Source organism: Capsicum annuum, chromosome 10 (genome assembly GCF_002878395.1).
Source record: "Capsicum annuum cultivar UCD-10X-F1 chromosome 10, UCD10Xv1.1, whole genome shotgun sequence".
Taxonomy (NCBI): Eukaryota; Viridiplantae; Streptophyta; class Magnoliopsida; order Solanales; family Solanaceae; genus Capsicum; species Capsicum annuum.
The window spans coordinates 202,841,569-202,866,010 of NC_061120.1; the positions used below are offsets into that span (position 1 = coordinate 202,841,569).

Consider the following 24,442-nt stretch of genomic DNA (forward strand, 5'->3'; position numbering starts at 1 on the left):
TATTTAGAAAATTGTAATTGGCATGAAGTTTCGCTTACTTACATTACATAGCACAATCATCTATCATTCATAGTGATATAAAGTCAAATAATATATTTTTAGACGAGAATTTTATGTCCAAGAGTGTAAATTTTGAATTGACAAAGTTTAACTCCGAGGAAATAACATATATGAGTACTTGTGTAGCAGGGACGATGGAAAACATAGTATTGAATATGCATTTTATGGTTAATTGACATAAAAAAGTGATGAGAAACAAAACCAAAGAAGAAACCTTAAAATAGGTTTATTAACAAAAAAAAACTAAATTAAATTGAAGGTTGAAGGTATTATCATAAAAAGAGACAAATTAAAGATAGTATATTGTAATAATGCATTATTTATTTAACACTTTATAGTTGTGAAAACACAGATACTTAAATGCATTGAGAGAAAGCAAAGAGGAAACTAAGATAACAAATTAAATAACACAATACATTCAATTTAAGGCTAAAATTCGTGTCTTGTAATTTTGTCACCAGCCATGATAACTGACTATGAGAAACAATGATATGTTCTTATTAATTTTGATAATATAGGAGGACATATTATTTGTATAGTAGCAAAAAGTAGTTTACTTATTTGGTAAGATTATTTAAGGGTCGGGGAAGTTATGAGAGTTTTTACAAATTTCGAATTTCGTGTTTATGAGGAAAAAAATAATTTTAAAATTTAAATTGCATATAAGAGTTGGAGAAGTTTTGATAGCTTTTACAAATTGCGAAATTTTCGTGTTTATGAGAAAAAATACAACTTAAAAATATAAAATTCCATACAAGAGTTGAGAAAATTTTGATAATTTTTACAAATTGTGAATTTTCATGTTTATGCGAAAAATACAAATTAAAATTTAAATTACATGTTCAAACAAAATTTCAAATCAACTTGATTTCATGTCATGGGTAACATTAGTTTTTCCAAAAATAATAAATAGATAATGACAAAAGAAAGAGTATTGTTAATTATTTTGTACTGTTCTACGACCCTATTTAAGTAATATTATCTTTTCATGTTTAGTTTTTTGTAAAAACTGTAAATATATAATGATAAAAGATGAGTAATGTTAGTGAATTTTATAACGTTTGATATCAAATAAATTATTGTCATGAAAAAAAAAAAGATATAACTTTTATATGTGCCCTATAATGTAGTTTGCTTTCCTTGAATCTTATTTTTGGAGGTCGCGGATTAGGGTATAAGGTTATTTTTTTTTTGATTTACGAATCACGTTTTTTGTAATGTTGTAGCTTCTATGTTCAATTAATTCTAATATAGTTGCATATCCATAGTATATTTGTTGTAAGAAATTTATGATTCTTTTTGTACAGGTACATTAGATAGGAAGGTATGGAGGTCCCAAAAAAGACCAGAAGGTTAAATTCTTTTTAATTATGAATCATGTCTTTTTGTGATGTACTATCGCAGATTTTATGTGTGATTTAGATCTAATATTGTTGCATGCTCGTAATTTTTTTTGTTTTAAGAAACTTGTAATTCTTTTTTTATATTTTTTAAGAAACTTGTAATTTTTTTTATATTTTTTATCAGAAATTTTTGATTTCTTTTTTATACAAAAGCATTAGATAGGAGGCTATGGAGGTGATGGATTAGGGTAGAAGGTTAAATACTTTTTGATTTATGAATTATGTTTCTATAATGTCGTAGTTTTTATGTGCAATTTAGTTCTAATATTGTTGCATACTCGTAGTATATTTATTTTTAGAAATTTGTAATTTTCATATACAGGTGCATTAGATAGGAGGGTATGAAGGTCATGGCGTAGGATAGAAAATTAAATTATTTTTGATTTATGAATCATTTTTTGTAATGTCGTAAATTTTATGTGCAATTTAGTTCCAATATTGTTGCGTGTTCGTAGTTTAATTTTTTTAAGAAGTTTGTGATTCTTTTATATACATGTGCATTAGATAGGAGGGTATTGAGGTCACATATTAGGGTAGAAGGTTAAATTCTTTTTTATTTATAAATCATATTTTTTGTAAAATCATAGCTTTTATGTGCAGTTACTTCTAATGTTGTTGTGCGCCTGCGGTATATATGTTTTGAAATTTTGTAATTACTTTTTTTATAAAGGTGCATATGAGGGTATGGAGGTCATGAATTATGGTAGAATGTTAGTAAGTAATTATGGTCTGACTTGCTTTTCGATAGGTTTAGGTTTGGTGCGAGTCTGAAAATATTGTGTATGTCGTAGTATTAGTCTCATACATGTATTTCCTATTGTATATTGTGTTTCAGTTACAACATTATTTCGTACATTATTTTTCTAATGTTATCCACTACTTACCTTACTAATTGACGTGTTTTCCTCACATCTATTGTATATTGTATTTTCTTTTGGTAATATTTCCTTAATATGAGTACTAATATTGATATCTTCATCATAATAACTTCTTGGAGCAGAGAAAGGAATAACTTTATTGTTCAAACTCTCACAGAACCTCCACCACGTTGCTGTCTAGATTTTTCAAGTACAATAGTTTCTTCAGTTTCATTCCCCAACTTAAAACATATGTAAGTATCTTTTTACTTTAATTCGTACCTAATAATTCTATTCTGCTCTAGATTATGAATATTTTCTACGTGCTAGCATGTTGTTTGAACTTTTTGCCTTTCATTAAAAGCCTTTGTTTTAGACAAAATCGTGTTTTCACTATTTTTCCTTATATTTAAGAGTTGAAAATCAATTAAATATAATTATGAAAAAAAATTCCTTTTAAAAGTTATCAGAATTACAACAACAACAACATACCTAGTGTATTCCCACCTAGTGGGGTTTGGGAGGGTAGAGTGTATGCAGATCATACGACTACCTTCGAAGAAGTAGAGAGGTTATTTCCGATAGACCCCTGGCTTAGAACCGATAACAGTATAGCAAATCACAAAACATAAATGCGTATAAACTATTACATTATGCAAAATAAACGAACACCGATATCTACAAGGTAATATAACAGACAACAGCTACTACTAAAAAACTATCTAACCGAAAACATAAACCTCACTAAACACCCACGAACAAGAAACTTCAAACACAAATAAAGAAACGCTCCCCTTAACCCTCTATCCTAATCCGCATCCTCCATAACTTCTTATCAAGGGTCATGTCCTCTATCAGTTGTAACTGTTCCATATCATGCCTAATCACCTCTCTCCAATATTTTTCAGCCTACTTCTACCCCGCCTAAAATCATCCATAGCCAGTGACTCAAACCTCCGCACTGGAGCATCAGAGCCCCTCCTCATCATATGCCTAAACCAACGTAACCACACTTCTCGCATCTTGTCCACTACCGAAGCCACCCCCACTTTTTCTCAAATAATCTCATTCCTCAACCTATCTTTCCGAGTACGGCTACACATCCATCACAACATCCTCATCTCTGTCATCTTTAACTTTTAGATGTGAGAGTTTTTAACTGGCCAACACTCTGCTCCGTACAGCATAGCCGGTCAGACTGCCACTCTGTTTAAGCTTTGGGGGCACCTTCTTATCACATAAAACTCCCCAAGCGAGCCTCCATTTCAACCACCCTGCCCCAATATAATGCGTGACATCCTCGTCGATCTCACCATTGCCCTGAATGATAGACCCCAGATACTTGAAACTCTCCCTCCTCTAAATGGTCTGAGAGTCCAGCTTCACAACCATGTCAGCATCCCATGACATATCACGAAACTTACACTCCAAGTACTTCGTCTTGGTCCTGCTCAACCGAAATCCTTTAGATTCAAGGGTCTGTCTCCAAATCTTCAACTTATCATTAACTCCTCCCCGAGTCTCGTCGATCAATACCACATCATCAACAAATAACATACACCAAGGCACCTCTCCTTGAATATGTTGCGTCAACACATCCATCACCAAGGCAAATAGAAAGGGCTAAGATTCAATCTCTGGTGCAAACCTATCAAAGTTGGAAAGTGCTCTGAATCTCCACCTATTTTCCTTACTCGTCTTTACGCTATCATACATGTCCTGAATTGACCTAGTGTACGCCACGAGCACCCTCTAGCCTCCAAGAGCCTCCAAAAATCTCCTTAGGAACTCTGTCATAAGCCTTCTCAAGATCAATAAACACCATGTGCAAGTTCTTCCTCTCCCGAAAATGTTCCATTAGTCTCCTCACAAGGTGAATGGCCTCAGTAGTCGAAAGACCTGGCATGAAACCAAACTGATTCTCAGAGATAATCACGATCATTCTCATCCTCAACTCTACCACCCTTTCCCAAACCTTCATAATATGACTCGACAAATTAATACATCTATAGTTGTTACAACTCTGGATGTCTCCCTTATTCTTATATAATAGAATTATCGTACTCGACCTTCATGCTTCAGGCATCTTCGGTGCTCTAAATACGATGTTAAACAACCTTGTCAACCACTCCAGACCTACCTCACCAGTGTTTTTCCAAAAATTTACTGGAATTTAGTCTGGCCCCATCGCCCTACCTTGACGTATCCTGCAAATAGGCCCTTGACCTCCTCAACCTCGATATGCCTATAATAACCATAGTCGTGACACTTCTTAGATTTCTCCAAGTCACCCAACACGAAACTTTTGTCCCCTCTATCATTCAAAAGTTTGTGAAAATAAGACTGCCACCTCTTCCTAATGAGGGCATCCTCCACCAACACAGTACCATCTTCCCACCCGATGTACTTTACTTGGTCAAGGTCACGAGCCCTCCGCTCCCTGGCCTTGGCAATTCTATACAACTTCTTATCCCTGTCTTTCTCATCTAAAGCCGCATACAAGCTCTTAAAAGTTGTCGTCTTGGCTATCTTAACTGCTAACTTAGCCTCTCTCCTAGCTACCTTATACTCTTCCTTGTTCTTCCGCCTCTCCTCATTATCATTGCTCTCAACTAAATTATCATAAGCCACCTTCTTAGACTCTAACTTTCTCCTAACCTATTCAATCCACCACTAGCCCCCTCGATGCTTGCCAGATCAACCTCTTGAGACACCCAACACCTCTCTAGCGGTCTTCTTAATGTAACTGGTTGTCGTCTTCTATATACTGTCCACATTCCCTCTACTCTTCCAAGCCCCCTACTTCTCAACTTCTTCCCCATCTCCAAAGCACTAACCAAAGTTAAGCTACCCCACTTAATCTTGGGCCAAACCTTTACACTCCTCTTCTTTCTGTCCTTATTGATTACCAAGTCCATCACCAATAGCCTATGCCGAGTCGAAAGATTCTCGGTAGGTATGACTTTACAATCTATACATAGCGCTCTATCACCCTTCCTGGGGAGCAAAAAGCTATTTGAGTCTTGGCCACAGAACTATGAAACATAATAAGGTGATCCTCCTTCTTCGGAAAACTTGCATTCGCTATGCACAACCCAAAGGCCCTAGAAAAATCCAAAAGAGAAACTCCTCCTTCATTCTTCTCCCCAAAACCGAAACCGCCATGGACATCATCATAACCTCTCAACAAAGACCCAATATGCCCATTGAAGTCTCCTCCCATGATAAGATTCTCAGTGCTCGACATGCTCGTCACCACTTCATCCAAACCCCCCCCCCCCCAAAAAAACCCTTCTTCTCTTCCTCGTCCAAGCCTGCTTGGGGAGCGTAAGCACTAATAACATTCACCGTAGACCTTCCCATGACCAACTTAATAGACATCAACCGATCACTGACTCTCTTAACCTTTACCACCTGCTACCCGAGTACCATAACTTATATCCATCTACATCTCTCGCCTTAGTGCCTACCCATTTAGTTTTTTGGACACATGTTATACTAGCCCTTCTCTTTCTAAGAATCTTCACTAGCTCTATAGACTTGCCTTGAAGTGTACCTAGTTTCAGGACCCAAATCTCACCCTAGAAGCACCCTTATCCCACTTAGCCCTACTAACTATCACCCCCAACCCCAGACTTGAACCTAGACCCGAACCTAGCCCTGTCCCCGATCTATGACATGACCCTTGTCTACCATCTATCACTCCAACCACCACTCCAAAGGATATGATAGAAGAAAATAAAGAAAAAGAGTCAAAAAACACGCAAGCAAGCAGTAACACCCACCACAAATACAAGTAACCGACAAGTGCTACTAAAATAAGCAATCACAACGACTAAATCAGCTAAATCAACAAATAAAACAAGTAAGCAGGTTTGATTTTCACAAGCAACCACAAGTTCTATACTACTCACATCAACGAACACCTACTAAGTTATGGAGAAACCGAAACCAGTAACCCCACAGAAATAATCAAGAAAATCAGACAAGAAATCTGGATAGAAAATCACGATAAAAAAAAGATACAAGAAGCCTATACCATATAAACTATGGAAGAATAAACTAAAGAAGACTGAAATGAGTGCACCTGATACGCACTGAAGGATGTTGTCTAGGTTGTTTTGTCGAATTCCGACAAATTGGCGTAGAAATGAATCACCAGAAAATTACCGCCAGAGATATGCTGGAAGTTCGCTGGAGAGTCTGGATTTGGAAGTACCTATGAATGCAGTAAATCTTGAAACTATTGACCTGCTTCTTGGAAGTTCGTTGGAGATATGGTCTTAACGTTATTGAAAGAGGCAGTTCGACAGTGGGTAGCTTGACCTCGCTGATCTAGGTCGAGCTGATGGGTTCCGTCAATTTGGTAATGAAATTGGTTGCCGAACTATCTTGTTGGGGCTATTGCGCGTCTACAGTTGAAGATGATTGGTGATGATGGAATCGATATGCCTTTTTTCTCTTTGGGGAATTTTGTCGAACACCTTCCGTCCAAATAGATTTCTCAGCTGTGAGTTTCGCCGGAGAAGAGCAAAGGGAAGTCGTCACTGGAGATGAGGCGAGGAGTGTATTCGCCGGAGAAAATGGGTTGTTTTTGTTTCTTTCATTATGTTTTAACTTGTCTTTAATTGTGGTTCAGTGATGCACACACATAGAACACGTAATAAGAATTCTAAATCAATTAAATTTGATTTTAATTAGCAGATTTAAAAAATCTAAAAATAAATATAAATGCGTTAAAATAAGAAAAATTTAAGAAGTACCAAAATTTTAAAAGTTTTAAATACATAATAAGAATGTAATCAATGATTTTGTAAAGATTTGATTTTAAAAACAAGGAAAGATCTTGAATATAGAAAAAAAATTAATCGTACCACAAATATGATAAAATTGATGCGTCTCCTAATCTCTGTAAGGGACAGAGATACTATATGGTAAATGAAGGATCTTAAAAAGTGTTTGAACTTTTTACACTTTATTAATATTTTTAAATAACTAGTTTAGGTGTACGCGCGTTGCGTGTGTACCTCACTTTGATGAGTTCAAACATTACACTAAATAAGATATTTGTTTAAATAATAAAGATAAATATAATAATTAAATTTAATATCTTATGAGTATGTAAAGATGGAGAATTATTTATTAAACCCAACCTTTACTAAAAATATTTTTAACAGTTGATCGATATTCATCTACCATCTGTAAATTTCAACAAAACAATACAGTGATAGAGACATCAAAATAATACAATTAAGTTGAATTTTTACACACAAAAATTATCTCAAAATCGTCTGACACTCATCTACCACTTGTAAAAAATAACAAAATAATACGATAATAGAGATATCAAAATAATACAACTAAACCTACCCTTTACATAAAAAAATTCTTCAAAGCCGACTAACATTGATCTATCACTTGTAAACTGCAACAAAACAATACGATAAAAGTGATATCAAAACAATACAATTTTTTTTTAAACTTAAATTTTACACACAAAAAATTCTCAAAGCCTATCGAGATTCATCTACGAACTGTAAACTACCACAAAATAACACACTAATAGAGATATCATGATAATACAATTAAACCTAACCTTTACCTAAAAAAAAATTCAAAGCCGACTCACATTCATCTAGTATCTGTAAATTAAAATAAAATAATAAAATAATAAAGATATCAACACAATACAATTAAATTTAACCTTTACACAAGAAATTCTTCAAAGTCGGCCGACATTCATCTATGATCTGTAAATTATAAAAAAAATAATATGATAGTATAATCACAAATGTTCGATTTTGATCAAATTAATTCTTATCTGAGCGAAAATTTTGACTGTAAAGAATGATTTTGAATGAAAACAAAGAAAATATATATATATATATATATACACACATGTTGAATTCTATTATACTGATCAAAACAGTAAAAAAGTTGAGGATTGAAAAATCAAGCATGCGTCAATCTAGACATGAAATCGAATCAAGTTAGATGAGCATCAATTATATTCTCCCAATAGGCAAATCTGTTTGTTCTCTAATTTAACGTTCATCTCAATATTTATAAAAATGTTATTCATATAAGGTAAAATTCTAATTCATTCAGAAGTGTTAAATATTATAGTATTAAATTATTTATATTAGTGTGATTTTTTTATTTTATGCAAATTATTTAAAAATTAATTATGGTATCAAACTATTTATGCTAGTGTTTTGTTTTTTACTATATAAGTCACGCATTACAAAAATATTCTAACAATAGTAATATAATATAATACTTAAATAATAAAGATCTCAAATCTGATATAAGTAGTACACTGATGATATATACTCAATACTCACGTACCACAAAAATATTCTAATAGTAGTAATATGATATAACACTTAATTTATATAAACATTATTTTCCATAAAGTTTGCAAAAATAGTGTACAACTTATTTTTTTTATTTTTTATTTGAAAAGATTCAATGTAATACTTATCCTATATTTTAGGATTCCTACTTTAAAAATAGTCTTATTATATTTGTTAAAGTTTTAATTCCATATATTTTAGGATTCAATATCACAAATATAATTAAATAATAATTTGAGGAAAAAAAGTGAAAAGACGATTTTGTCTAAAGTATGAACTTTTAATGAAGGGCAAAAAGTTTAAATCACTTTTCTAAAGTTCATTCACATTTTTAATTTATTATAATTATAATTATATTATATATATATATATATATAGATATATAGATATAGATATAGATTAGCGTTACACTTGCTAAACACGTGTGATTAAAAGTATTAAAATTAGTTTATAATTTATTTTTAATATTAAATGACAGTATAGAAAATAATTATTATAAACCCAAATAAACCCCTCTATTTTTATTTTTTAAATAACCTCCAGTCTGTCATATGAAGAAGAGTGGTTTCTCCGTCTACAAAGTATAATTCGTCTTTCTGTATTACTATTCCCTGATCGATCCAATTCGAATCTTTAGAGTGAAACAAGAAGACTCAATTCAAAATGAGTGTAATTGATATCCTAACTCGCGTTGATTCAATATGTAAGAAGTATGATAAGTATGACATTGACAAACAAAAAGACTCCAATGTTGCCGGCGACGATGCTTTCGCTCGTCTCTACTCTTCCGTAGAATCGGACATCGAATCTGCTCTTCAGGTACGAGATTTTGTGTGTGAGTGTTTAGGGTTTAGTTTTGGAAAATTGAGAATTTGATGATGTGTTTTTGGGGTTACAGAAAGCGGAAACGGCTGCTAATGAGAAGAATAGGGCATCTGTTGTGGCGATCAATGCAGAGATACGGAGGACTAAAGCGAGGTTACTTGAGGAAGTTCCGAAATTGCAGAGGTTGGCTGTGAGGAAGGTGTGGTTTTGTTTGTTTGACTTTCTTTTTTTTGAGCTGATTTGGTTTGTGATGGTGGTGAAATTAGCTGATGAGTTGTATGGTATTTGGATTTTGTTGTGTTTTTAAAACTGTTACTTTTTAGTGTTTAGGGGTTATGTTAATTTTGTTGATTGGGTTTGGATAGTGGCGGATCCAGTATTTTAGCTAAGGGGGTTTGAAAAACAAATATCTCGTACTTTGGATTTGAACTTGAAATCTCAAAGTGAATTTTGAACCTTATGTTCAGGGGATTCAAAATCTATATATATAGTAAACCACTATTTGTGTTTTAAAATCTGCCTCAAGCAAGAAAATTATCTTATGTATATGGTGTGATTTTTTGCCGATCCAACTTATATGATCCATTTGATTGATTAAAAAAAATTGTGTAGGACTTTTCCTCATGAATTGACTCTTTAAAGGCATGATTTGGGGGGGGGTTCAGGATTTCTCTCTTCTATGTTACAGTGCAGTTCAATCATTCAGGACGTTCTATTATTGTCGTGGGTCCTTCACTTTCATTGCGTCAATGTGGATTGCCTTGTGAAATAGAAATAGAACTTATCCAGACATTTGTACCCTAGCTCAGGATTTTGATGAAAAGTAAGATAAAGTAAAGAGTTGGAGGGAGAGGAAGCAGAAGGGTGTGTAAAAATTGTACTTTTGGATTTGTAAGTTAGTGATATATGTGTTTTGCAAACTGTACGTGGTCATAAGTACGGAGAAAAGAGGAGGGTTGCATTGATTGATGATAAAGCGTAAAAGTAATTTATCTATGATAATTATCAGGATGTTGGGTTGGTTAGACCGTCACCGTGTTTACATAAGGGCATCTGAATAAAAGGGAATGGATATATATCATCCAATTATTCATATAGTTGATCACAACTAATTTCTTACTGTGGTTATTTGATTGATTGCCAGTGATATAGTTTACTGTTAGGTCATTTTTTTGCGTATAGAATGTGCACTGATCATCCTACGTACTTATAGAAAAAGGGGGCATTGGAAGAGGGAGGTTGGTGTTGTCTATTACGACAGAATGTTGTACAACTATTAGCACATTTTCTTCAGTACTTGTTTCCTTTTAATGGTTCAAGTCTTCAAAAATAATATAGATAGTCTTTTTTGATGAAGAATGGATAGTCCTTATCAAAAATAACACAACGGATAGCAACAGGGAGTTCTATCGGCAATAAGAACTCCAGGTTTAATACATACTGTTACGAGTTTCTATTTTGTGAAACAAAAGCTCGGTAAGTTATAGGATTTTAGTCCTTTCCTAGTTAGTAACAAATTACCCAATAAATTCTTTGGAGCCCTACAGTCAGTTGAAATGGAATACCCAGATGAACTCAAAGAATATGCAATTTCCTTTCTATTGTTAGCCTGATGCTTCTAAATCTTAATGGTGTTGTGTGACTGAGTACCCAACTACCTTCCCAAGTTGCATTCATGCTTTTTTGGAGTGATAGACTTAGAGTGTTCCTTTATACCCTGTTACAAATCTCCAAATCTGAATATGGCTGTCCATTAGGTAAGAAAAATATAAGCTCACCAAATCTTACTTGAGTCTAACATCTCAAATTCTGGAAACCATGTTAGTTGTTAAGGGCAATCCTGTACTCTTTGGGTCAAAATGTTTCAGAAAATACTTCGTTTTTTTCTGCTAAAAATTATTACAGGTCCCAACTGATTCAGCAATTGGATTATTGGAGTTATCGGGATATTAGTTTAGGATTTCCTTTTTTAATCATAGGAATCCTTTTGGGAGCGGTATGGGCTGGAATTGAGACCCAAAAGAAACTTGGGCACTTGAATTGTATTTGCAATTTATTTACATACTCGAACGAATAGAAATTTGTGGGTGTAAATTCTGCAATTGTAGTATCTATAGACTTTCTTATAATTTTTATTTGCTATTTTGGGGTCAATCTACCTATTTCTGATTTTGTTAAAATACTTTGTTAAGCCTACTTGCTCAGTCATTTTTCAATTATTCTGGGGTATTAACTTACAGGATTGTGTGGTTTCTTAATTTGGGCTTGCTTTGGTTATTTAATTTGGTCTTTTGGCTAGTGGGATTTTTATTATTGACTCCAAGGATATGCTGGGATTCAAGAGTATACAAACAAAAAAAGGGAATAGAGACTTATATCAATGAGAACAGGAGTCTAAGGGACAGAGGGCTGATAGAAGAATGGAAAAAGACCACAAAGAAGTAAAGTTGAGTGGTAGAATTAGGAGAATAGACAACCAGTTACTCAGAAGAAACTCAGTAAACTTTAATACTGCACCTCCCTAGTATACTGTACCTATCAAAAAAAATATTGCACGGGCCTACTATAAAAGAAAAAAGCTTTTGGAAAGAAAATAAATAGTGTCCTATTTTAACGAAATTTATGAAAACATAGAATCTGTATTCCTCTTATTTGTCTAAGCGGCAGTAAGAAGCAAGATTGGTGAAAATTTGAGAATTAAGTTAAATATCCAGTATGCGGCTTTTATCCCTTTTCGAACAACAACAAACAACAACATACCCAATGTATTCCCACAAAGTGGGGTCTGGGGAGGGTAAAGTGTATGCAGTCCATACCACTACCTCAGATGAAGTATAGAGGCTGTTTCCTATAGATCACCAACTTTTATCCCTTTTTCAACAACAACAACAAACCCAGTGTATTCCCACAAAGTGGGGTTTGGGGAGGGTAAAATGTACGCAGCCCATACCGCTACCTCCGAAGAAGTAGAGATGCCTTTTTCAGAATGTTAAAATTTGTTTTTTTTTCAAGAATAACTTGAATCTATGGGGCTGACGAATTATACTTTAAATATGCACCTTGTCAGTCAATTTCTTTTCCTTTTTTATGTTTTCTTTGGTAGGTTGGAGCACAAATATTTGCACATACCTTATAGCTTCCAGGCGATTTTACATTGTTTCTTATAATCAATTGTTTTCTGATTTCATGTCCACACTACTTAAAAGTTAACTGAAGATATTAGGAAGATATTGAGCAAAGCGACTTGAGTTGGGAAGTGTGTGATAAAATGCCAACCGCTGGATTCAGAGGTTTTGAATAAGTGGTACTCCATCAGATTGAGGGTATTAAGAGTTTGAGAGTTCATATTTGTGTATCCAAAAAATAATTGGACAGAATCTGGTGATAGTACGCCCTCTCTCAACACAAACCAAGAAGCTTTTGTTGTATTTGACCAGAAAAGTTTGTGTCTCATCTGGAGATTGTGGATCTCCAGAATGGGTTGTGGATCTCGATGCCTGGTAATCTAGCCTCATATCTGTTTCTTAACCTAGTCATTGCAGCACATTTCCTTTGTAGAGTAAATAAAGACTAAGAGGAGCAAGCTTGCGTTATTCTACTTCTACTTACTAATGCTAGATCATTTAGCTTTATGAGCCTGTGTACTTTGTATCATTACCAGTGGGTATCTGCCTCAGTCTTGACTGGCGTGTCTGAGTTATTAACATTACTATGCAAAACTGGTGCTAGCAGCTTTCTTCATTTGTAGAGTAAACAAGGATTCAAGGGCAAAGATGACAGTAATGGAGCTTAGAATGATTTGTTGTTGAAATTTCCAACTCTATTCATCTCCGTTTTTGTTACTTGATAACTATCCCCCGCGATCTGCATTTTTGCTGCTCTCCTTTGGGCCTCAGTACCAAAAGAATGAATCTGTGTTTATATGGTATCTGTGGTACTAAATTGTTGCCTTGGTACTGAAAACCCACTTAATGTCAGGTCAAAGGTCTTTCAGGTGAAGAACTTGCTGCCCGCAATGATTTGGTTCTTGCACTTCCTGACAGAATAAATGCCATACCAGATGGCTCTGCAGCTCCACCCAAACAATCTGGAGGATGGCGAGCTTCAGGTTCTCGCACGGAAATCAAATTTGATTCAGGTAACTGATAATTTCTTTCATTTGACCGATCTTCCCTGTAAGTTGTCTCTGCAAGTGTATTCAGTGTTGTCAAGGGTGAAAAGCACCCAAGGTCTGCTGGGGCTCTAAGTGTGCTGCAATAAAGCATGAGCTTCAGGAAAGAAATACGCAATGAAGAAAAAAAAATAGAAGTAAATATGTATCGCAAGGAACATACACAAACAAACACGGATTAAAATATATGGAAAAATAACTACAAATACATGTAGTAAAAACAATGTAGATTAAGTTTAAAATTCAACCTAATATTTGTTTAGATGTAAAGATGCAGTTTTAAGTTTTGAGAAAAGACATTTTTTCACCCCTGAACTTGTCCGCTCAACTTACTTTAGCACTTAAAATAAACTTCTATTTTATTTACCACTCTTGACAATTTGATAGTGAATTAATATCACCCCTCAAAATTGAATACCACTCTCATAATGGAGAGTGTGTTACACTCGCCCATACATCAACGCCACGTTAGAGCCACGCAAACAAAATACTTTTTAAATATATATAAAATATAAATAATTATATATAAAATATATTTAAATAAAAAAAATACCCCACCCCCACCCCTTCTTTCTTTCTCTAGCCACCCCCATCCCCTGCAAACACCTTTCTTTTCCTTTTTTTGGCCACCCCACCCCTGCAAACACCCTTTTTTTCTTTCTTTGGCCACCCTCCGTTCACCCCCACCTTGCAAACTCCGACCCCCACTCTTCCCCGTATCAAACAAACCCATTCATCCCCACCCCCTACAAACACCTAAAAAATACGCACAAAATTTGCAAAACATTGGTGCCACCGGAGGGGTTGAAATTAATTGAAATTGAAGAAAATTTATTCCGGCAAAATTCATATTTCGGTAAAATGTTATTTCTCTTTCATATTCCGACAATAACAATTACCAAATCTCTTTCATATTCCGGCAAAACTCACCGGAAAACGATTAAAACAAACCCACAAAAACATATACGCACAAAATTAACACCACCACCGCTAATAACTTTTCTTCAATTTCAATTTCATTTCAAATTTTCAAATCCACAAAGATGACTTTTAATTTTTCAAATCCAATTCATTCTTTTTTATCTTAAGTCAAGGAGTTGAAGGAGGAGAAATTGGAGGGGGGGGGGGGGGGGCTGAAATATTTGGTAATTGAAGGAGAAGAAATTGGGGTGAGGGTGGTGGCGGCTGGTGGTGGTGAAATTGGTTAGAAGAAGAGGAAGATCAACACTTGGGTAGGAGAATTAGGGTGGGGGTTTAAAAGAAGGGGAATTTTTCTTCTTCTATTTTATTATAATATATATATATATATATATATGTAGTCTTCTTTTTTTTTTTAAAATAAGATTCACACGATCTTTTTCCTTTTTCTTTTTTAAAAATGCCACGTAAGCATTCGGGGTGAAATTAATACACTTTAAAGATGTTAAGGGGGTAAATAAACGGAAGTTTAGTTTAAGTGCTAAAGTAAATTGAACGGACAAGTTGGGGGGGGGGGGTTGATGTCTTGTCTCTTAAGTTTTTGATGCAGCTTAAGTGACTAGTTTTTATATTGAAGGTCTTTATTCCTTTTCCTAAGAAGTAATGCATTCACACATAACATTTCTTTAACACTTAGTGTGTCTCTTTTTGAGTTCATATTTGTTTTTCAGTGCCACCTTTTTCAAAATAGAGCCTATTGTCGTAAAAGCACATAGCTATGCTAAAGTGCTCGCTAAATGAGACAAGCCACCTAACTTGAGCTTCACCTAGCTTAAGGGTTTAAGTGGCACCTAAAATGAGCCTTTTTTTAATAACCGTGGTGTCTGGGCCAACTTTCGCACACCTCGACTAAATCCATGGGATACGTGCCACCTCCCACAGCTTTCATGCATCTCGACTAAATCCACGGGATACCTGTCACCTCCCATCAGCAACAAATATCAGGTAACTCTGTCCACCAAGGTTAGGACAGATGGGAAACATCACCTAGTGTTTTTTGCCTCTGCTGGGGATTTGAACTCAGGTTCTCAATCCACTTCATTGACCACTAGGCTACACCCTTGGGTCGCCTAAAATGAGCCTTTAACGACTAACTTCTAAGAAAATAAAAGTTATCATTTAATACCTCGTTGTAGTAGGCTACAGTTGATTGTTAGATCACTTACGGAGCGTACTTGGATTACAGATGGGCAATTTGACAATGAATACTTTCAACAAACTGAAGAGTCAAGTCAATTCAAGCAAGAGTACGAAATGCGGAAAATGAGACAGGCATGTGCTTTTTTGGGTAGTTTACACTTCTTTGTTGCTTCCTGCACTATGTTTAAGATTTAGTTTGCACGTCACACAGGACCAAGGTTTGGAGGTCATAGCGGAAGGCTTGGATACTTTGAAAAACATGGCCAGCGATATGAACGAGGTTTGCTGCATTCATGATTTCTATTTGTATCATTCCAATTGACATGGCACTAAAGATATGATGCAATGCATGCAGGAGTTGGATAGACAAGTTCCTCTAATGGATGAGATTGACACAAAGGTTGGTAATCTAATTGGATTATGTAATACTTGATACGGAAAGAATCATAGCTAAAGATACATATGGGTTGACTTCTCAATAGGTGGACAGGGCAACCTCGGACTTGAAGAATACCAACGTTAGGCTTAAGCATACAGTTAACCAGGTAAACTGAACTGCTTCTGTATTCAGTTGCAGTAAGTGATCCTAACACAAGGATTACTCATGAGCTTTGTTTGTTTTCCAGCTGAGATCTAGTCGCAACTTTTGCATTGACATCATTTTGTTGTGCATCATTCTTGGAATTGCAGCATATTTGTACAAGTAAGTTTTCAGATGACGTTTTATCCTTTTCTTTTTGTTTCATTACTTCATCGTATACTGTCAGCAATCAAGAGTGTCGGCTCTTCATTTACATGTAATATGTTGATCGTTTTCATAGTTTATACTAATGTTAATATCCTAACTGGGGGACTCTCATCAATTGCAGTGTCTTGAAGAAGTAAAACTCCGCTAAAGTGCCTGTTGGATCGACTTGTATGTTGGCCTTCACGATCCATTTAGTCTTTTTCAGTGTGTGCATGTAAAACAAGTTAATATCAGTGATTAAGCCCAGCCTATTGTACTTGCTTGTGTGTTTAATTAGTTTGAGTTTGAGATGTAGTTATTGTTGTTTTCTATCTTTGGACAATGAATTTCTTGTTTAAGTTGATAAGGTTTGTTTTATTTTTTAGTAATGCCAATTGAACGAAATTATCATTTTACTCTCTGCCTTCATGTTCCTGCTATATATATGTGTTGTACATCTTTAAGCCATTTGGAAACTTTACGGAATTTTTTGGAAAGCTACTCGTGTATATGTCACTAGTTGACTTTTTGAAGACTTGACAAATGTATTTTGATGTATGAATTTGTACACATGAATAAGATGAAGGCCCTGAATGGAAGGACCCTTGATGAGTCTGTTCTGATAGCATTTGCTTCATTTGCCTCCTCTGGACCCTGAGGCCATTGCAAATATAGTGTAACAGATGCAGAACCACAAATTCGCGATTCACATGATGCCGTAGGAACTAACTGCGCAGGTTGTCCACATGCTAACTGCGCCTAAGAGATTGGAGTAGAAGAATCAGTTCCTCAGGGAACTAACTGAGAGGCGAGAATACAAGAGTCGGTTTAGATTAAATGTTTATACTGTTATCTATCCCGCGTTAGTGGTTTATCGGATTGTGTACACTTTACTCTCTTCGGACCCTACTTTGTGGAAATACACTGGTATGTTGTCGTTCGTTTAGATTATTGTGTTTTATCATATAAAGATAGATGTTTAATTATTCAAATTTTAAGCAATCTTTTCGCGAGAGAATTACTTTTATTACAAAGATAAAAGAATTGTGAATAGAAAGTCAGCTTGGGCAGCATGATTATGAAACAAAATATAACAATGCTGTGGTTATTTGATGAACAATTTCCTATGGTTACCAAAAATAACAAACGGCCCGTCTAGCTCAGTTGGTAGAGCGCAAGGCTCTTAACCTTGTGGTCGTGGGTTCGAGCCCCACGGTGGGCGCTTGTTGCTATTTTTGGGTACTTTTTTCTTTTATAGGATAAACCAGAGTAAAAGATATTCATATAAATTTTTAATATTATAAATAGTGTTTCAGTAATGTTATTTGTATGATATACTATATTGATAGTGAGTGCTTAGGGTCAAACTAAAGGTTTTATTCGCAGTGTGACACAAACATATTGATATTAGATCTTTTTAATGTTGGAGCTTAAATTAAACTTATGAAATCCATCTTCGAAAATATCACCCAAAGGTGTAGCTGCGGGTTCAATAAAATGACTTTGAGCATCATGAGGTTTTGGTTTAAATTTAGTAGAGGTAAAAACACTAGGTAAATTCTTCCTATCTATTCTAACCGTTACTTCGTACCTCTTGTTAGTAGAAGGTGACATGTATTCCATAAAATTACTTGAAGCGCATTCAAGCTAACTCAAACACCACAAAAGAAAAAAAAATCTAACTCCGAAAATAAAAAATGATCAAATTTTAACTAGCTTGTTTTTTTTTTTTTTAATATATATACAAATGTGACCCTTTTTTTTTCCTTTCGGAAGTACAAATGAAATCTAGAAATGTATTAGAGTATATCATAGCATTGGATCCCATAGATTATAGCAAGACAAGACAACCCCATGTGTTGGTTACTCCCCCAAAAAAAATAGTTGGAGATGTTTGGCTTTTGGGGAACGTGCCTTGTGTTTGGTTACTGTTTTATGTAATTGAAAAAGCCATCTTCCTTTTACTGAAAAATAAAATCAATGGTTCATTATGGGAAAAAGAAAAGAAAAAGAAAGAACCAATAGATTAACTCATTCAGATCTTGAATTGAATTTTTTTTCGAAATTTAAAATGTATCATATAAATTGAAACACAAGAAATACGACTTTCTGAAGTGAAGAAAACTAGACATCAGCCCATGTATCTATTACAAAAGTTGGTTCTTGATTAATCCGGAGAAGAATCTTGAGGAAAAAAGAAAATTATCTTCAAGTTTCATCAACTTACTATAACAATTCTTGCAATATGCTTTTTAATTAGTGAAAAGTTAATTCTTGGCCAATAAAACCATAAATCTAGTATTGAGGATATATATATACCAGGAGTAATAAAACATTAATGCTATAAAATAAATCTATATCTTTACCCAAATCTCGATCGTCCCACCCACAATAATCATTTGAAATATAGTATTTTGCATGGATCTTATATTTAGTCAAATCTCACCCCCTAGCCCCACACGTCGATAACCACCTTAATTACTACTCCCTCGTTAATTTTTACTCGTCCAACATATTAAAAATAAGCCTTCTAACTTTACTTGTTTATTCTAAAAATTTCGAGATATATTTTGTATCTGTTTTACCTTGTTATTAAATACTGTTCATCTTCAAACATTTAGATGACTTATAATTAATAGAAATGATATAGTAAAATTACTCTTTTATTTATTAAGAGGTGTGCCAAATCAAACGTGGACAAGTAAAGATGAACAGAGGAAATTAAACATAATATACTAGGAGATATCTAGTTTAGTGATGAGAACTCCACGTTGTGGCCGCGGAAACCTGGGCTCGAATCCCAACAACTACATTTTTCATATTTTTAGTCGAGGGTCTATCGGAAACAATCTCTCTATCTCACCTGTGAGGTGGTTGTATGGACTGCATACACTTACCCTCCCCAGATTCCACTTGATGGGAATATACTGAGTATGTTATTGTTGGTGTTGTATAATATACTAGGAAAACTTGGGAACCATATATCCATACGTGTACATATAATCAATGTTATATAAATTAGAGCTTAGTTTATATATATATTGTTAGTGTAATTTTTTGAGCTACCATGCAAATTTTTCACATGAGATCTACACGAAGCCTCCTTAGTAAACATATATAGAGAGAGAGGAAGAAAGAATAATTCAGTTTGCAGTAGGATACAAATGCATGGAGCCAAAATCAGTTGAATTACACTGTATATTATATTGTGATAGGTGAGCACATCATCATACCATAGTCTAATTATGTCCCTTATTATAATAGTGAATTATTCTAGGGTAAGGACCACTTTAATTAATTCCTTTCTTCTTCCTTTTATTGTTTTTTCGGAGGATGAAGTTATAAAATGAACTACTACCAAAGATTTGGTTGGTACTAAATATCTTTTCAATCCCCTCGATTCAAGAGTAGAGGTTGGTTTAATATTTTAGGGGGTTTAAAATTTTTCTTCAGGTTGCAAGATTAAGTTTCAAGTGCTATATTTTTTTTTTTTTTGAATAATTTCAATAAAAATTTTGAATTCCCTATTGCCTGAAAATCAAAACAAAGAAAAGAAATAAAGAACATATAAAATGAACTTGTCAGATTGTTCTTTGAGTTTGTCTCCTCGTTACTTGAATTTTAGTTTTGTTATCCAACTTTGTCAAAATTCAGAGTTTCAAGTATATGAACCAGCCTGTAACAAGCGTTCCAATGTGCAGAGAAAGAATTTTACATTTTCCAAATGTGCAGAGAAAGAATTTTACATTTTCTGTTGTGGAATAGTGGAACTTCTTCCCTAACTAACTACACCTCCTTTCCTTTTATAGAACATCATAACCGATCTTCTCTCTCTTCTAACTACCTCACGTGATTTTCACATGATAACATCATTACAAATAGCAACTAACTAGCTCAACACTCCCCCTCAAGTCGGTGATTGAAATACATTCAACATACCTAGCTTGGAGAGCAAAAGTTCATGTTGTCCAACTCCCAAACCTTTAGTTAATATATCTGCCAATTGCATGGAGGTGCACAAATGTTGAGGATCTATAAAACTAGATTTCATTTTGTCTCTGATGAAGTGACAATCTATTTCTATATGCTTGGTTCTTTCATGGAACATGGGATTCCCTGCTATCTGGATTGCTGCCTTGCTATCTGAATAAACCTTGATGGGAACTGCAACTTCAACATTGAGTTCTTTCAACAAGCATGCAAGCGACACTAGCTCTGAAACTACTGCTGCCATGTTTCTGTATTCAGCTTCAGCTGAACTTCTACTTACAGTTTGTTGTTTCTTCGACTTCCAAGAGACTACTGAGTCTCCAAATTTAAAAACATAACCAGTTATTGACCTTCTTATATTAGGACAAGCTGCCCAGTCTGAGTCACAATAACCTGTCAGTTGAGGATCAATTTCTCTTTTGAGTAGTACTCCCAAATCTGGTTCCTTATTGAGGTACCTAACAATTTGAATAGTTGTTTCCCTGTGAGATTGTTTTGGGTGTTGTATAAATTGACTAAGGGCTTGGACCCCAAAGCAGATATCTGGTCTTGTGATGATAAGATGTAATAATTTTCCCACTAGCCTTTGATAACTGGTGATATTTTCCAGTTCAGGATCAGAAGTAAGTCCCATGTGTTGATTTAGCTCCAAACTAGTGAGTTTATGATTGAATTCAAGTGGTGTATTGACAGGTTCGGATCCACTAAGTCCTGTTTCTGTAATAAGCTGAAGAGCATATTCTCTCTGATTAAGTAAAATGCCATCTTTGGAATGTAGAACTTCAAGCTCCAAGAAATACCTTAACTGTAGGAAATCCTTCATCTTGAAGTGTTGATGTAGGATGGACTTAGTCTCTTGAATTATTTGATGACTGGAACCAGTGATAAGAAAATTATCAACATATAAAATAAGCACAACCAGATCTCCCCCTTACTTCTTAGTAAAAAGAGAATGATCATGTGAGCTCTGACTAAAACCTTCAAGCAACAAGGCATCAGTGAACTTTATGTTCCATTGTCTAGATGCTTGTTTCACTCCTAAAGAGATCTTTGTAATTTGCACACCTTATTGTCATGTTTCTTATGAAATAAAAAAAATAAAAAATATAAACATCTTCATGTGGATCACCTTATAAGAAGATGTAGCCAAAGTGAGCACTTTCCTTACTATGACATTTTAGCCATAGGTGAAAAAGTCTCATGATAATCCAGTCCTCCCCTTTGAGTATAACCTTTAGCCACAAACCTGGCCTTGAACCTATCTACCTCACTATTGGATTTATATTTGATCTTGTACACCCACTTAGAACCAATAGGTTTTTCACTTTCAGGCAAATCTACAATGGTCTACGTGTGATTATCTTCTAGAGCCTGTATTTTTTTTGCATAGCCAAAATCCATTTCTCACTTGTGCTGCTTCTTTGAATGATTGAGGTTCCACCAAGGCAGAAAAAGTAGCAAGATACTTTTGATATCTAGTAGATAAGTGATCATACCTCACATAGTTTGCTATACAATGAGGACTTGGCTTAGCAGGCACTACATAATCTTTGATTCAAAATGAATGTTTGGTAGCTCTGCCAGTCTTTCTTGGTGCAGGAATGACTGTACATGGAACAACAGGATTAAGAATAGCTTCATGTACTTGTTCCACTTCTGGAACAATTGCAACAGGTTGGGTTGTGTGTGCATCATGCTCTGGGGGCACTGCATCAGTATTAACATCACAAGACACATTATCTGTTGAGGCGTCTGAGAGAATCTCATCATTTGTATGATGTGGTACTGAACCACTGTAACCAGCTTCTAAAATTCCTACATCACACATAAAAGGTAAAAGTAGAGGTACAAGAGACTCTTAATCAGTAGAAGACTTCCTTTTGAAAGGAAATATGTGTTCCTTGAACACCACATCCTTACTAATGAAAACATTCCTTACATACAAATCATAAAGTCTGTATCCTTTCTGAGTAGAAGAGTAGCCAACCAATACTGATTCCTTGGCTCTTGCATCAAACTTATCCCCTTTTGGCAGGACACTAGCAAAACACAAACAACCAAACACCTTCAAATGTGTCATAGTAGGCAATTTTCCAAATAACCTCTCACAAGGAGATTCCCCATATAACAAGGGTGTGGGCTACCTATTTATCAAATAAGCTATTGTCAATACACAATCACCCCAAAATCTACTTGGCATTTGTGACTGTAATTTTAAAGTTCTTCCCACTTTTAACAAGTACCTATATTTTCTCTCAACCACACTATTTTGTTGTGGTATAAATAAATAACCGATCTGATGTATAATCCCATGATGTAATAATAAATCATTCATATAAGCATTAAAGAATTCAGTCCTATTGTCAGATCTCAGAATTTTTATTCCATCACCAAATTGATTACATAACATAGAGATGAAATGCTTAACAACAACACTTACATATTTCTTAGAATGTAATAGCATTACCCAAGTAAATCTACTATAATCATCTACTATGGTTAGAAAATAATGTTTTCCATCATAGGTGGGGTGTTTATGAGGTCCCCAAAGATCTAAGTGAATTAACTAAAACAAGTGTGTAGATTTAGAACTACTGACTGGAAATCTTTGTCTACATTACTTGGCCAAAGGACATATCATGCAATCTTGATTCTCATCTATATCTATTGTGGCACTTATTTCTTGTATAAGCTTCATAGCATTCATGGATGAGTGTCCTAGCCTTATGTGCTATAACATTTGCTGCTCTTGATCTTTCTCATCATTCATTACCACTCAAACTGTGGGTGTAACATAATGTTTTAAATTGTAAAGACCTTCAAATTCTCTATCAATCCCAATCACCTTCCTACTGAAGAGTTTCTGTAACACACACAAATTAAGATAGAATGATACTACACAATCGAGGTCTCTAGTGAACTTTGAAACAGATAACAGGTTAAACCTAAAGTCTGGCACACGTAAAACATACTTTAGACAATAGTTTCCTAGAAGTATGGTATCTCCTGTATGTTTAATCTGTATTTTATTTCCAGCAGGTATTTAAACCTTATTATTTTTTAACCCTTTACAATTTTAGGTTCTCTCAATATCTTCTCACAATGTGTGATATGGTGTGTTGCACCTGATTCAATCACCCAATCCATATCAATGACATCACTACCTAAAATAGTCATACTTGTTGAGCATTTAATTTTTAACTACCTATGCATTCCTTTTGTGTGCTAATTCCTGCCTCCATTGTTGCATTGTGAACTTGTGGTTTGACATTGTCATTGGGTCCTTTCCTCTTGCTTTTGAAATTTAGTGGAAACCCTACTATTCTATAGCAAGTACCTTTTGTGTGGCCTTTATACCCACAGTGCTCACATACTACTCCAAATCTCTTTGCTTGAGCATATCTCCCTTGTACCTGATTGGATCCATGATTTTTATGATACCGAGCACTCAAATTTCTTTCGCGTACATAATTATTGGTTCCTTTTCTGCTTCTGTTATTTCTAATATTCTTTGAATTTCTTCCTGTATAGCCATTGCATAGGTTTGAATCACACTTGGACTGTTGCATTTATCAAGATAGAACTTCTTATTTGCGCATAACTTTCATTCAGTCCAACAAGAAACTTGACAACCTCTGTTGTTTGATGTGCTCAGTATAAGGCACTGATTCTTCACAACAACAAAATTGTGATAGAATCATAACATCGATTTCATCCCAAAGGTCTCTCATCTTTGAATAATACACCGTTACTGTGTCAACATACTGATCTCCTTCCACAAGTAAAAAATCATAGTCAAATTTGATTTATCAAATCTCTCCTTAAAATCATCCTGAACCTTCTTAGAATTAGAAACATAGACTATAGTCATCAAGAATTTAGGTTCCACAGTTGTACTTATCCATGTAAGCACTGCAACATCGCATCGTTTCTAT

At 34.7% G+C, this 24,442-nt stretch overlaps 1 protein-coding gene and 1 non-coding gene across 2 annotated transcripts; both read left to right on the forward strand.

The window, feature by feature from the left end:
- Positions 1-9,169: 9,169 nt before the first annotated feature.
- LOC107843548 (syntaxin-71) lies at positions 9,170-16,933 on the forward strand. Its single transcript, XM_016687862.2, has 9 exons — positions 9,170-9,495; positions 9,575-9,700; positions 13,480-13,639; positions 15,837-15,922; positions 16,002-16,070; positions 16,146-16,190; positions 16,273-16,335; positions 16,417-16,493; positions 16,660-16,933. Exons 1-9 carry the CDS (start codon positions 9,340-9,342, stop codon positions 16,673-16,675), a joined length of 798 nt encoding a protein of 265 aa, XP_016543348.1. The 5' UTR covers positions 9,170-9,339; the 3' UTR covers positions 16,676-16,933.
- A 733-nt stretch (positions 16,934-17,666) lies between these two features.
- Positions 17,667-17,739, forward strand: TRNAK-CUU. Its single transcript has one exon. It is a non-coding gene; the product is annotated as a tRNA-Lys (tRNA).
- The last annotated feature ends 6,703 nt before the right edge of the window (positions 17,740-24,442 follow it).

What these genes read in the sequence shown, in the direction of transcription:
- LOC107843548 (XM_016687862.2), top strand. Translation starts at nt 9,340, where the DNA reads ATGAGTGTAATTGATATCCTAACTCGCGTTGATTCAATATGTAAGAAG. An exon ending in AAATGCGGAAAATGAGACAG is followed by an intron (nt 15,923 to 16,001) that starts GCATGTGCTTTT and finishes CACGTCACACAG; the next exon opens with GACCAAGGTTTGGAGGTCAT. An exon ending in TGGATGAGATTGACACAAAG is followed by an intron (nt 16,191 to 16,272) that starts GTTGGTAATCTA and finishes ACTTCTCAATAG; the next exon opens with GTGGACAGGGCAACCTCGGA.